This window comes from Phocoena sinus, chromosome 7 (genome assembly GCF_008692025.1).
Source record: "Phocoena sinus isolate mPhoSin1 chromosome 7, mPhoSin1.pri, whole genome shotgun sequence".
NCBI classification, from domain to species: domain Eukaryota; kingdom Metazoa; phylum Chordata; class Mammalia; order Artiodactyla; family Phocoenidae; genus Phocoena; species Phocoena sinus.
Genome location: NC_045769.1, coordinates 47,674,491 through 47,690,099, shown reverse-complemented (window position 1 = coordinate 47,690,099; position 15,609 = coordinate 47,674,491). Strand labels below are relative to the sequence as shown.

The window sequence follows — 15,609 nt, the reverse complement described above, 5'->3', positions numbered from 1 at the left end:
TGGGAAAAATCTAAGTTGATCAGGGATGATTAGTACTGACTATAAGTTGATCTGAACTGATTCTTATTTCACTATCAAACTGTAGCGTGTGTGTGTGTGTGTGTGTGTGTGTGTGTGTGTGTGTGTGTGTGTGTAGTGGGAATCATTCTCTCTTTTACCATTTTAGCCACCCCCAGTAGAACATCTGACTTGCAGAAGTACTGGAAAGAGTCCCTGAACTGCCTTCCAAATCACATCTCTCACTGAGCTTTAGTGGTTGGTGAAATTGGGAAAAGGACTCAGATCTCTGGGGCTTTCTAGTTTGCAGGTCACCTTCATTCCTGCTTCTGACATTAATCTTGCTGCCTGTGTGGGAAGGGTCTCAGGCTGGGGGGTTAAGTATCTGCTTGGCAGACATGATTTGCCCCACTCACATATCCCAAGGGCAGGAATCCGGGAAGCGTGATTTGGGGTCTGATTCAAGCTGTGTCCTCCAGCTCTGCTTTACCAACCACGAAGATGATAGTTTTATCCTTACCTCACCTCCTCACCCCCTTAACTAGTCCCAGCATTTTGTGACTCTTAACTGCATATTATGTAAAACCTCTATAAATGACAATAATTGGCTTTTTTGTTTCTTTTGGGAAATTAATGTTGAGAACTAAAGCATAATAAGAATGACTGGTAAAGGCAGAAAACCTCAAAGTCCAATACAAGAGTCATGGTAAAAAGAACTGTTTTTGAAGTTCTCTTCATCTTCAGAAGCTTATCTTATTTAGTCCTAATGTATTAAAAAAGAAAGCCTAACACTATCATTTGGAAAAAATTAACTAGGGCTTGATTAATCTTAGAGTAATTTACTGAGCAAGGCAGTAGAATCTCTTACTCTTGCACTGAGTTTGCCGGTGCATGGCAGAATGGGTGGATGTAGCGTTGCGTATGAAAGGTGGAAAGTAAATAGGAACTACATGTTTGCAGAGAGAGGCCACGTTGTACACGGCTGGGACCTTAGTGAAATCAGGTTCTCCACAGTCCTGCTTCATTTGTTTGTTTTGGTTTTATCTTGACACATCCTACTCCTTCCTGGATTCTTCAAACCCCATCACAAATTGTAATTTCTGCTGGGTTATATGAAAAGGGTCAGCGTGAGCATGTTCATGTACCACTCCTTTGCCACTGTACGAAGCAGTGGTGAGCTCTCGTCTGTCTGGGTGGCACTGCACATGCCACGTGCCCATCTCTGTGAGAACACTGTGAGCCCTCTGGAATTCCTTTTACTGCCTCATTTCCCTAAGAGCTGACCTATTGGTGAGGCCAACCAAGGAAGGATGGATGTTTCTGATGATGTTAAATCTTTCCTTAGGAAAGTACACATGCTCACTTCTTAACTTCCAAAAAACGTTTATATTTTTCCTTCTAAGATTTTATCAGGAAGTTGTTCATTTTGTGTAGTGAAAAATGTGTTAGGCCTGTGTGTAAATATATTTGTAGTAAAAGGAGCAGCAAAAATTGGGAACTTCAGGAATGTGTAAAACCTTAGAGAAGTTCAGTTGGACATTTCCTTTAGTGTACATGTTTTCAGTTGTAAAGAAGTTTGGATTTTCATCATAATTAAGCCACACATTTTAAAAAAGTAAGTTGTAGATAGTACCTGTAAGGGATCAAAAGGTATTACATTGTTCCCTCAAAGCAATTTAACAAGGATAATATAGATGTGTTGTTTTTTTCCTTTATATCCCTTAACTGTTTATTTTCCAGGTACCATTTTTCTAGCTTCATACGTAAATGATAAATAAAACAACGTAAGATAATTCTCAGTCAGTGTATAGTTTATTTTTTATCGTCATGTAACTTTAAAAATGGATACTTTTTTCATCCTAAGAACTTAACTGATTGTTTCTGATAATTTTTAGTTTTAATGATATGAGTTGACCCTTGAATTGTTAAAGATCTGCTGAATACAGAAAAAAATCAATATTTTCCCTGGGTTCTCGATAAATTAGAGGATAGTCAATTCAAAGTTATTTACATGAGATAATATTTATAAATTGAATGCCTGGCATTTGAAAAACTTTTAATGCATGTTTAATTGCCTGATGCAGAAACCTACCCACTTAAGTATATGGCTTATCATCAAAGATACTTTCTGTTGCAAGTTGCTGAAAACCCAACCCGAAACTAGTTTAAGCCCAAAGGAAGCACTTATTTATTGCTCAAATGATTGATAAGTGTAGGAATGGGACCAACTTTAGACATGGCTTGATCAGGGCTTCAGTTGAAATAATTGAGAACTAGTTTTACTGTTTGTTTCTCAACTCTCCGGTCCTTAAATATTGTCTCATTTTCAAAGGAGCTCTCATTTTTGGTCACAAGATGGCTTTTGCAACTCCCAGACATATATCTGCTCACATAAAATCTAGTGGGGAATAGAAGGTCTTTTCCCCTAGAAGTCCAAGCAAAACTCACATTGCATCTCATTAACTGTGGTTGTCACAAGTCCCATAGTTCAACAAATCACTGTGGCCAACAGGATAATGAGTTGCTTTTGATTGGTTTCAGCCCATTCTGGCATGCACCATTACCTCTACTCTTGTTACAGAAATGAAACCCCAAGTGAACCACATGGGTCAATGTGTGGTTCCCTAGAGTGAAACTCAAAGGGTGTGAAGAAATTCTGGGCAAGCAAATCAAGCACTCTCTAGGCTAAAGATGCCTTGTATGATCTAAAGAAAGGGGCATTTCTTATTTATTCAGATCTGAATATAAAATAATAATTATAATTAGGAGATGTCAGTAATGTTTTAGAAATAACTGGTTCACTTAGAGTAAAATGTCCTGACCAATAGTGCTGTGCTTAATATGCATTTGTTTTGTCTATTTGCTAATGAGGTTTCCTTTTTCCAGATGCCAAATCTCAACCAAGTGTTCAGTTTTCAAAAGCCTTAATTAGACTACCCAACAGCCATCACATTAGCAACGTTACAGGCTACCTTACAGTCCTACAACAGTTTTTGAAAGTGGATAATTTTCTGTATACGACTGGAATTACTCTCAATAAGTCAGGTATTTTCTAATTTTTTATAATCTAATCTATTTATAAAAACAGTACATAAATCTCTCATCAAGTACTATTTATTTAGATGTCTGAAATTCATTTAAGCTTTGGAGGAGACATGTCACTTTTGAAACATAAATATAGTTATTAAAGTGTTTATAGGCAGTCCCTTTGATCCAATGAAAGATTATACCAGTCTTCTGCATACATTATTTCAAATTAATAGAGAGTTTAATTTACAGGATATTTTTATCCAAAGGAGGTAATCAAGGTATAGAAAATAGTAATGATTATTGTATAATTGTGCAAATTAAAAAATATTGAAAGTGGAAATTTGATTAAGAAGTTTACACATATATTATAATTTGACCTATTCATTCTTTTCAAATTGATCAGCAGTGTCAATAATTGTTAGATATAAAAAAGTTTATAGATTAGAGTAAGCAACTAGAAACTTTTCTTTTCAAATATATTTGATATACTCTGAGTAAAACGGTAATACTGAAAAGTACTTTTTATATTCAGCAGCACTAGTACACTTACATAAGGCTGTCATGACCTACATTACAAAGATGATGGAATCTTACACTTTATTTAACAATTAACTTATGAATGACACCTGTAAAAACTGTATCTTCCCTCTGTACATCCACACTCGTTCTACCATTTCTACCAGTTGTTGCAATTAACAAACTCCACTGTTTTTATTTTTTTATTATTATTTTTTCACTTTGAAAAGTACAGTGTATTTTCACTTTGAAAAATACAGTGTATTTTGCTAAAACTTTACAAGGTTTGTTATTCTTTTAACATCTTTATTGGAGTATAATTGCTTCACAATGGTTTGCTAGTTTCTGCTGCACAACAAAGCGAATCAGCTATACATATACATATATCCCCATATCCCCTCCCTCTTGCATCTCCCTCCCACCCTCCCTATCCCACCCCTCTAAGTGGACACAAAGCACTGAGCTGATCTCCCTGTGCTATGCGGCTGCTTCCCACTAGATATCTCTTTTACCTTTGGTAGTGTATATATGTCCATGCCACTCTCTCACTTGGCCCTTCCCCCTCCCCATGTCCTCAGTCCATTCTCTACGTCTGTGTCTTTATTCCTGTCCTGCCCCTAGGTTCTTCAAAACCTTTTTTTTTAGATTCCATATATATGTGTTAGCATACGATATTTGTTTTACTCTTTCTGACTTACTTCACTCTGTATGACAGTCTCTAGGTCCATCCACCTCACTACAAATAACTCAATTTCATTTCTTTCTATGGCTGAGTAATATTCCATTGTATATGTGCACCACATCTTCTTTATCCATTCATCTGTCAGTGAACACTTAGGTTGCTTCCATGTCCTGGCTATTGTAAATAGTGCTGCAGTGAACATTGTGCTACATGACTCTTTTTGAATTATGGTTTTCTCAGGATATATGCCCAGTAGTGGGATTGCTGGGTTGTATGGTAGTTCTATTTTAGTTTTTTAAGGAACCTCCATACTGTTCTCCACAGTGGCTGTATCAATTTACATTCCCACCAACAGTGCAAGAGGGTTACTTTTTCTCCACACCCTCTCCAGCATATATCATTTGTAGATTTTTTGATGATGGGCATTCTGACCGGTGTGAGCTGAAACTTCATTGTAGTTTTGATTTGCATCTCTCTCATGATTAGTGATGTTGAGCATCCTTTCATGTGTTTGTTGGCAATCTGTATATCTTCTTTGGAGAAATGTTGATTTAGGTCTTCAGCCCATTTTTGGATTAGGTTGTTTGTTTTTTGATATTGAGCTGCATGAGCTGCTTGTAAATTTGGGGGAATAATCCTTTGTCAGTTACTTCATTTGCAAATATTTTCTCCCATTCTGAGGGTTGTCTTTTGGTCTTGTTTATGTTTTCCTTTGCTGTGCAAAAGCTTTTAAGTTACATTAGGTCCCATTTATTTTTGTTTTTATTTCCATTTATCTAGGAGGTGGGTCAAAAAGGACCTTGCTGTGATTTATGTCATGGAGTGTTCTGCCTATGTTTTCCTCTTAAGAGTTTGATAGTGTCTGGCCTTACATTTAGGTCTTTAATCCATTTTGAGCTTATTTTTGTGTGTGGTGTTAGGGAGTGTTCTAATTTCATTCTTATACATGTAGCTGTCCAGTTTTCCCAGCACCACTTATTGAAGAGGTTGTCTATCTCCATTGTATATATTCTTGCCTCCTTTATCAGAGATAAGGTGACCATATGTGCATGGCTTTATCTCTGGGCTTTCTATCCTGTTCCATTGATCTTTCTGTTTCTGTGCCAGTACCATACTATCCTGATTACTGTAGCTTTGTAGTATAGTCTGAAGTCAGGGAGCCTGAATCCTCCAGCTCTGATACTCTTTCTCAAGATTGCTTTGGCTATTGGGGGTCTTTTGTGTTTCCATACAAATTGTGAAATTTTTTGTTCTAGTTGTGAAAAATGCCATTGATAGTTTGATAGGGATTGCATTGAATCTGTAGATTGCTTTAGGTAGTAGAGTCATTTTCACAATGTTGATTCTTCCAATCCAAGAACATGGTATAACTCTCCATTTGTTGGTATCATCTTTAATTTCTTTCATCAGTGTCTTATAGTTTTCTGCATACAGGTCTTTTGTTTACTTAGGTAGGCTTATTCCTAGGTATTTTGTTGCAGTGGTAAGTGGGAGTGTTTCCTTAATTTCTCTTTTAGATTTTTCATCATTAGTGTATAGGAATGCAGGAGATTTCTGTGCATTAATTTTGTATCCTGCTACTTTACCAAATCATTGATTAGCTCTAGTAGTTTTCTGGTAGCATCTTTGGGATTCTCTATGTATAGTGTCATGTCATCTGCAAACAGTGACAATTTTACTTCTTCCTTTCCGATTTGTATTCCTTTCATTTCTTTTTCTTCTCTGATTGCTGTGGCTTAAACTTCCAAAACTATGTTGAATAATAGTAGTGAGAGTGGGCAACCTTGTCTTGTTCCTGATCTTAGTGGAAATGGTTTCAGTTTTTCACCATTGAGAATGGTGTTGGCTGTGGGTTTGTCATATATGGCTTTTATTATGTTGAGGTAAGTTCCCTCTATGCCTACTTTCTGAAGGGTTTTTATCATAAATCGGTGTTGAATTTTGTTGAAAGCTTTCTCTGCATCTATTGAGATGATCATATGGTTTTTCTCCTTCAGTTTGTTAATATGGTTTATCACACTGATTGATTTGCATATATTGAAGAATCCTTGCATTCCTGGGATAAACTCCACTTGATCATGGTGTATGATCCTTTTAATGTGCTGTTGTATTCTGTTTGCTAGTATTATGTTGAGGATTTTTGCATCTATGTTTATCAGTGATATTGGCCTGTAGTTTTCTTTCTTTGTGATATCTTTGTCTGGTTTTGGTATCAGGGTGATGGTGGCCTCACAGAATGAGTTTGGGAGTGTTCCTCCCTCTGCTGTATTTTGGAAGAGTTTGAGAAGGACAGGTGTTAACTCTTCTATGATGTTTGATAGAATTCCCCTGTGAAGCCATCTGGTCCTGGGCTTTTGTTTGTTGGAAGATTTTTAATCACAGTTTCAATTTCGGTGCTTGTGATTGGTCTGTTTATATTTTCTATTTCTTCCTGATTCAGTCTCGGAAGGTTGTGCTTTTCTAAGAATTTGTCCATTTCTTCCAGTTTGTCCATTTTATTGGCATATAATTAGTTGCATGCATTAATCTCTCATGATCCTTTGTATTTCTGCAGTGTCAGTTGTTACTTCTCCTTTTCATTTCTAATTCTATAGATTTGAGTCTTCTCCCTTTGTTTCTTGATGAGTCTGGCTAATGGTTTATCAATTTTGTTTATCTTCTCAAAGAACCAGCTTTTAGTTTTATTGATCTTTGCTATCGTTTCCTTCAGTTCTTTTTCATTTATTTATGATATGATCTTTATGATTTTCTTCTGTTAACTTTGGGTTTTTTTTGTTCTTCTTTCTGTACTTGCTTTAGGTGTAAGGTTAGGTTGTTTATTTGAGATGTTTCTTGTTTCTTGAGGTAGGATTGTAGTGCTATAAACTTCCCTCTTAGACCTGCTTTTGCTCCATCCCATAGGTTTTCGGTCATCATGTTTTTATTGTCATTTGTTTCTAGGTATGTTTTGATTTCCTCTTTGATTTCTTCCGTGATCTCTTGGTTATTTAATAACGTATTGTTTAGCCTCCATGTGTTTATATTTTTTACAGATTTTTTTCCTGTAATTGATATCTAGTCTCATAGCATTGTGGTCAGAAAAGATACTTGATACAATTTCAGTTTTCTTAAATTTACCAAGGCTTGATTTGTGAACCAAGATATGATCTACCCTGGAGAATGTCCCATGAGCACTTGAGAAGAAAGTGTATTCTGTTGTTTTTGGATGGAATGTCCTATAAATATCAATTAAGTCCATCTTGTTTAATATATCATTTAAAGCTAGTGTTTTCTTATTTATTTTAATTTGGATGATCTATCCATTGGTGAAAGTGGGGTGTTAAAGTCCCCTACTATGATTGTGTTACTGTCAATTTCCCCTTTCATGGCTGTTAGTATTTGCCTTATATATTGAGGTGCTCCTATGTTGGGTGCATAAATATTTACAATTGTTATATCTTCTTCCTGGATTGATCCCTTGATCATTATGCAGTGTCCTTCTTTGTCTCTTGTAATAGTCTTTGTTTTAAGTCTATTTTGTCTGATATGAGAATTGCAACTCCAGCTTTCTTTTGATTTCCATTTGCATGGAATATCTTTTTCCATCCCCTCACTTTCAGTCTGTATGTGTCCCTAGGTCTGAAATGGGTCTCTTGTAGACAGCATACATACAGGTCTTGTTTTTGTATCCATTCAGCCAGTCTGTGTCTTTTGGTTGGAGCATTTAATCCATTTACATTTAAGGTAATTATTGATGTGTATGTTCCTATTACCATTTTAATTGTTTTAGGTTTGTTATTGTAGGTCTTTTCCTCTCTTGTGTTTCCTGCCTAGAGAAGTTCCTAGTTCCTAGCATTTGTTGTAAAGCTGGTTTGTTGGTGGTGAATTCTCTTAGGTTTTAATTTCTCCATTGCATCTGAATGAGATCCTTGTTGGGTAGAGTAATCTTGGTTGTAGGTTTTTCTCCTTCATCACTTTAAATATGTCCTGCCACTCCCTTCGGGCTTGCAGAGTTTCTGCTGAAAGCTCAGCTGTTAACCTTATGGGGATTCCCTTGTGTGTTATTTGTTGTTTTCCCCTTGCTGCTTTTAATATTTTTTCTGTGTATTAATTTTTTGATAGTTTGATTAATATGTCTCTTGGCGCATTTCTCCTTGGATTTATCCTGTATGGGACTCTCTGTGCTTCCTGGACTTGATTGACTATTTTCTTTCCTATATTATGGAAGTTTTCAACTATAATCTCTCCAAATATTTTCTCAGTCCCTTTCTTTTTCTCTTCTTCTGGGACCCCTATAATTCGAATGTTGGTGCATTTATTGTTGTCCCAGAGGTCTCTGAGACTGTCCTCAATTCTTTTCATTCTTTTTTCTTTATTCTTCTCTGTGGTAGTTATTTCTACTATTTTATCTTCCAAGTCACTTATCCATTCTTCTGCCTCAGTTATTCTGCTATTGATTCCTTCTAGAGAATTTTTAATTTCATTTATTGTGTTGTTCATCACTGTTTGTTTGCTCTTTAGTTCTTCTAGGTCCTTGTTAAACGTTTCTTGTATTTTCTCCATTCTACTTCCAAGATTTTGGATCATCTTTACTGTCATTACTCTGTATTCTTTTTCACGTAGACTGCCTATTTCCTCTTCATTTGTTAGGTCTGATGGGTTTTTACCTTGCTCCTTCATCTGCTGTGTATTTCTCTGTCTTCTCCTTTTGCTTAACTTACTGTGTTTGGGGTCTCCTTTTCACAGGCTGCAGGTTTGTAGTTCCCATTGTTTTTGGTGTCTTCCCCCCGTGGGTAAGGTTGGTTCAGTGGGTTGTGTAGGCTTCCTGGTGGAGGGGACTGGTGCCTGTGTTCTGGTGGATGAGGCTGGATCTTGTCTTTCTGGTGGGCAAGACTGCGTTCGGTGGTGTGTTGTGGGGTGTCTGTGAACTTTTTAGGCAGCATCTCTGCTAATGGGTGGGGTTGTGTTTCTGTCTGGCTAGTTGTTTGGCATGGGGAGTTCAGCACTGGAGCTTGCTGGTCATTGAGTGGAGCTGGGTCTTAGCGTTAAGATGGAGATCTCTGGGAGAGCGCTTGCTGATTGATATTACATGAGGCTGGGCCAGGAGGTCTCTGGTGGACCAATGTCCTGAGCTTGGCTCTCCCACCTGAGAGGCTCAGGCCTGACACCCAGACAGATCACCAAGACCCTGTTAGCGACACGGCCAGGTACGTGGGCAGTTTCTTGCCCTTTGGGAAGTTTGAGGTCTTCTGCCAGCATTCAGTAGGTGTTCTGTATGAGTTGTTACATACATGTAGATGTATTTTTGATGTATTTGTGGGGAGGAAGGTGATCTCCACATCTTAACTCCTCCTCCGCCATCTTGAATGTCCCCTGGCAATTATTTTTTTTAACTTCTATTTATTCCACTGTTTGTTTTTAAAATCACCTCAGACAATATGTAATTTTTATGGTTTCCTCTGAGTCAAATTTTTGGTCCATGTCGTTTGGGGAGTAGTCAGAAATTAGAGTAATAAGCATATAGATGTTATGGTTAGATAGGCTTTTTTTTTCTTTTTTTTCCTAACTTGCTGTAGCTGATGCTGTTGATACCCCAGCCAGATGACCCTGTCTTCTGTTACAAGCCTATGTTTCCTACTGCACACATCTGTGACTCTGCCTAAGGGCATTCCCTGGTCCAGGATGCAGACTTGGCCCTCACAAGGGGCAAGCTCTCAACCAATGACAGATAAAGAGCACATAACGCATACACACCTGTTCATTAACACATCCTGTGTTGGCTTCCTTCTTCTGTGTTACTCCTCCATTCCCTCAGTGGTGGGTGCTTCCTCCATATTGTTATTTCAGGGTTTGCTTCTTGAGGAAGCCAATCTAAGATACCTGCCAAAGTTTTCCAGTTGTAAGTTACAGGATGCTTTCAAAATAAAAACATCACAAGAATGGTACCAATATATACACTATTGCAAATGAAGCTCATGGTGCATTGGAGGGTTTTTATGAACAACACTCATTAGATTCAGTGGGAAGGAGTCATAATGTGCTCTGCCCTTCAGCGTTCCTTTACCACCTGCTTTTGAGATTATTCATTAAACATTTCAATTGTCCTGAGAATGCTGCTAACATTTTCAAAGTTCTAGAGCTGTGCTGCCAAATGGGAGTGTTCTGCTCTGCCCAGTCTGGTAGCTGCTGAGCCACATGTGGCTGTTGAGCTCTTGACACATAACCAGTGCACTGAGAAACTGTATTGCTTTGACACATAACCAGTGCACTGAGAAACTGTATTGCTCATTTCATTTAAATTTAAATTGCTGCATGCTGCTTCTGGCTACTCTACTGGATCGTACGGTTCTAGAGCTGTACGAGTATGAAAATTCTTTGTGAAAGTTTCCTCCTCATTGTTTTTCAGACTCTTTTTTCTTTCTTCTTTGAGTTGGCCTTATCCCAAACGGTGGGATGCTGATTTCATCAGTTTCAGCTGCATTCACTATGTGAAGCCACCGGCTGTATAAAACTGAGGGGTGGAGTTAAGAAAGCCAGCTGGCTTTATAAATAGTTTGATTAAAGAGATTATAATTACTTACAGATTACATAGTACTTTTTACAGTGCATTACTGACCAGTGCAACTAGTCTACAGAATATGTATGGCATTATTTTGCTTACCTTATGGTTAGAGTTTCAGGACGTTTGCAAAGGTTAATTCTCTTACATTTAACAGAAGATTTCCAATAAGCCAGTGGTTGCCCTGTCTGGTAACTGAAGACATATACCAGATTCGGTGGCAGCGATAATAAGGATTCCTTTCGATGGCCTCCAAGGCGCTATGCTATTTCCATCTCTCTCTGACCTCCAGGCTTCTTTCTTTCTTACACATGCCAAGATCACTTCCGATTTGGGAGCTTTGTGCTGGTTTCTTCTGCCTGGAAGGCTCTTCTCTGAGGTCTCTTCATGGATGGCACCTTCTCATTTGGCCACTGCTCAAATGTCTCCCCCTCAGAGAGGCAGCCTTCCTGTTGGTTTTGTAGGTTTTTAAAAACATTGAATTAGATTCCAGTGACCTTAAATCAGAGGACTCAGAGAGAATTTGATCTTTAGGCTCATACTGATTTGTCAATGTTACATAAGTATAGCATTTATTTATGATATATTATATACTTTAAAAATCCTTAAGTAGAATCCAGTATCTATTTGATATTAAAATGGATAACCCTCGGTGAAATAGAGGAACTAGATATTTTAGGCCCATATTAGTCTGTTGTTAATACATAACTACAGTTTGTGTTTTACATATGATTTTAATGAACTGTCTTCTGTTTTTAGGTTTTGAAGGCAATGAACTGACTCCTCTTGCTGCAATATGTGTGAAAATATATTCTGGAGGAAAAGAATTAAAGGTGGATGGCTCTATTCAAATTTCTCTCCCACTTCTACGTACAAATGGTATAACTGCAGGGGATCACATACCTGCCTGGACATTTGATATGAACACAGGTATGTGAGCTAGGTGAAAACGTTCTGAATATTTGAATATTTTAGAAATATGTTTCTATATTTTTATTTAATTTTTCATCTTTATTAAGGTATAATTGACAAATAAAATTTCTATATTTTATATACAGTATTAAATTTTAATATGCATTATTTAAAACATTAAAATATTTATATTTGAATGTTTTATCTTTAGTAGAGTACTAAATCAGTAATATTATAATTTTAAGCACTTTGTTAATGACGAAAAGTGACCCTACTTTGATTAAAACAATACAATTGTGGGAAAAGGATATCACTGTTACATTTTAAGATAGCATTATTTACTCATATTCCCATGTTTTTATATTTTGAGCAGAAATAAAATTTTTAAAATTATTTCTGCTCAAATGAGTTTATTTTTGTTTTGATAGGAAATATGAAATTATATATAAAAGCTTGGCTAAAGCAATTGATAAATATATGCTAATTTCATGAAAATAACACTGTTTTTTATATGTGTGTGTGTATATATGTATGTGTATTATATTTATAGAGGGAGAGAGAGTAGAGAGATTATTTTCCAAAAAAAAATCTTTCGTACCAATTTTGTTCCCTGAGTTTAGCCTCCTAAATAGCAGCTGGATGCACTTTTTTCCCCTTCTGCTTCTCTTGGTTTTCTTGTGTTTCCATGTAAATAAGGTGGGAATCTTTACCAAAAAACAAAAACAAGAAAAGATGATCAGTCCAAAACTGGGTCCAGGGGTAGAACTGTCTTGGGTTAAGTCATGTTACACAACCTAGACAGTTTTGCAGGACTTGATTTCTTTCTCATCTGTTTCCTGTGTTGATACCTTTCTGGAATAGGATTTCCCTTCTGAGTGTCAAGAAGGCTGTAGGTGCTCTCACTTTATACTACCCAGGTTATATACTACCCAGGTTAAAGTCCAACGGAAAGAGAAATTCTTTTCCTAGTAGCTATTACCTAAGCCCTTGGATTCACTGCATTTGTAGAATGGGGTTTGCATGCCCATCTTGGAACCAATCTTTGTGGTCTGCAAATAGATTGCACAAATTTATTTAGGCTTAAGTCATGTGTTGGAACTGGGATTGGAGCCCTAAAGTAGTCATGTGGACTGAGAATAGGGAGCAGTAGATCCTCAAAGGAGATTTGGAATGAGGTTTCACTGTAACTGGAAGGGTAGGTAGTGAGGCACAAACACACACATGTTCACTATAGAAGATAAAAACATGGGTATATTATTGTTTAAGAAAAACTGGAAACTATATAAGTAACAATGGTAGTTGGAAGGGACAAACTCTTCTTCTAAAACTTCACTTCTGGTCACCAAATGTGAGGGTGTTTTTTCTGTACCAAGCAGGACTCTTAACACGAGCTAATAAGTGTCCTAAAATTTCATTCAATTTAGACACTCTCTACCTGGAGTTAGTGTCAGATCCTACAGGTTAAGGGCTCAGTCCTGCAGCCCCCAACTCAAGAGGCCAGTTGCAAGTCCAGCTTGTCACCCATGCTTCTGCCCAGCTGGCTATAAATTGGAGGTTCCCATGACCCTCTCCTCGAGTTTGATAACTTGCTAGAACAGCTCACAGGAAGACAGTTTACTAACTAGATTATCAGTTTGTTATAGAAGGGTACGACTTGGTAATAGCCAGATGGAGGAGATGCACAGGGCAAGGTATGGGAGAAAGGGCCTGGAGCTTCAGTGCTCTCTCCTCTGGGTGCTCCACCCTCCCAGCACCTCCACGTGTTCACCAACTCTGCTCTCTAAACCCTGGAGTTCAGGGATTTTTATGGAGGCCTTATTATATAAACATGCTTGATTAAATCGTTGAACACTGGTGATTGAGTTCAAACTCCAGCCCCTCTTCCTCCTCTACAGGGGTGCGTAGGGGTGGGGATGAAAGGTCCAACTCTGATCACGTGGTTGGCTCCTCTGGCAACCAGCCTCCTATCCACAGGGACTTTCCAAAATTCACCTCATTAACATAAACTCAGGTGTCATTGAAAGCAGCTTGTTATGAACAACAAAAGACACTCTCCACCTTTTTGGACCTTATCACATAGGAAATTCCGAGGTTTTAGGAGCTCTGTGCCAGGACTGGGGATTAAGACCACATATATATTTCTTATTATAAATCACAATGTCACAGTGGTATACTACTGTTAAACATTGGATTAAGAGCTCTAAGACCTGGATTCTGGTCCATTTACCAGCAGTGTGATTTTGAACAAATCATTTAATTTATTCCGGCCTCAATTTCCTAATTTGTTGAATGAGAGAATTGTTTTAAGACACTTTAAAGAAGAATATCTTCTTTGAGTTCTGCTTTCTGATTGTTTCTCCTGAAAAAGGCTTTTGTCTCTAATGTACCTTCCAGTGGCAAAATTTTTGAATTAATTTGTCACATACGTAATGCTTAGTTTTAATGTGACTATTTAAAAAGCAGTAGGTTGACTTATTCTGATAATTCCAAGTTTGTCTACCTTATTAAAAACACTGTTTTACATGTTATAGATATACATCATTACAAGGAACCAATAAACCAAATACAACTATACACCAAACTTATAAATAGCTTTGTTATGCTGGACTTCATAAAAGATACTGGCTTTACTGAATGCTTTTTTCTGTGGATAACATTTAATTGAATCCGAATAGCATTTTTAAAAAAGTTTTTAAAAAGTGAGCTCTAAAAGAGCCATGCCAGCAGTACTAGAACAAAACAGTATTTAATAAATAATAAGGCCATAAAACATAGACTATAAGTGTTTAATCAGAATCCCAGAATAGGTAACAACCACCTGTTGATAAATTTGGATTTAATTACTCACATTCTTATTAAGACATATCTCAATATGCACAATGTAGACACTATTTGGAGTCATGATTTCCCTAAATAGATCTATATCCTTAGTTTATTAGTATTGATTTTATTTCCTTTAGTCTTAACAAATCAGATTATTCTATTTAATATAATATGTACTGTATTATGATGTAATATATATATATTATCCCATGATAATATATTGCCACAGTTTTCATAATCTTTGAAAAAGTCCTGCAAAGTATTCTATACATGACTATCAGCAAACTCCTATCAGCATTAAAGATATATAAACTAATTGATTAGTATTTTTTACTTGCCTTCCTTTGTAGGTGCTTGGGTAAATCATGGCCGGGGAATGGTCAAGGAATATAACAATCATTTAATTTGGACATACGAGGCACCTCATTTGGGCTACTGGATAGCAGCTCCACTTCCAGGAGCTAGAGGTATGGTAAAAATGAAACAAAGAGTAAATTTTAAAAAGTCCAAATAGTCATGCTGAAATTGATATTAGGAGATTCCTATTTTATTCTGAGCATTGCCACTTACTGTATGACACTGGAAAAAGCTTTTAGTCTCTTGATCTCAGCTTTATTTTATTTTTTCCATGTGTATCAGGAAAGATTAAATTCCATGAACTCGAAGGTCCTTTGTAGCTGTAATACCTGATGAATCTGAAGTATGAAGTGTATTCAAATCAAGAATTTCCTTAGTTTACTTTTTATGAATAAATTCTACCCAGATCAGTTAGAGTTTTTGGTTGCAAAAAACAGGAATAGATTTTAGATAATTAAAAAAATGTGTTAGGATATAGGGAGTTTGCAGAATCCTAGGGAAAGCTGAAGAAGCAGATTATAAAAGGCAGGAATCCTAGAGGGCCCAGTTAGCAGACCTACTTGACTGTCTTTGGAAGACTGCTGCTTCATAACAGCTGATACTAACCCTTTGCAGTCCTTTCCTCATACTGTTCCTGATCTTTCTAGAGATGTGGAATTTAGATGGGCCCAGACTTAGGTCGTGAGCATTCTCCTTGGTGGGGCTGCGGTGGGGAGGAGGAGGGGCTGTTGAATAATAGTGTCCCCAGACTGTT

The 15,609-nt window shown here is 37.1% G+C and overlaps 1 protein-coding gene across 2 annotated transcripts in view; it reads left to right on the top strand.

Annotated features, from left to right (window-relative positions):
- Positions 1 to 15,609, top strand: part of FAM171B (family with sequence similarity 171 member B) — a 66,752-nt gene that overhangs the window by 41,076 nt on the left and 10,067 nt on the right. For both annotated transcript variants that reach the window (XM_032638412.1, XM_032638411.1), the window contains exons 4-6: positions 2,884 to 3,042; positions 11,523 to 11,693; positions 14,849 to 14,965. In XM_032638412.1, the coding sequence (XP_032494303.1) occupies positions 2,884 to 3,042; positions 11,523 to 11,693; positions 14,849 to 14,965 (447 nt within the window). The remainder of the gene's footprint in view (positions 1 to 2,883; positions 3,043 to 11,522; positions 11,694 to 14,848; positions 14,966 to 15,609) is intronic.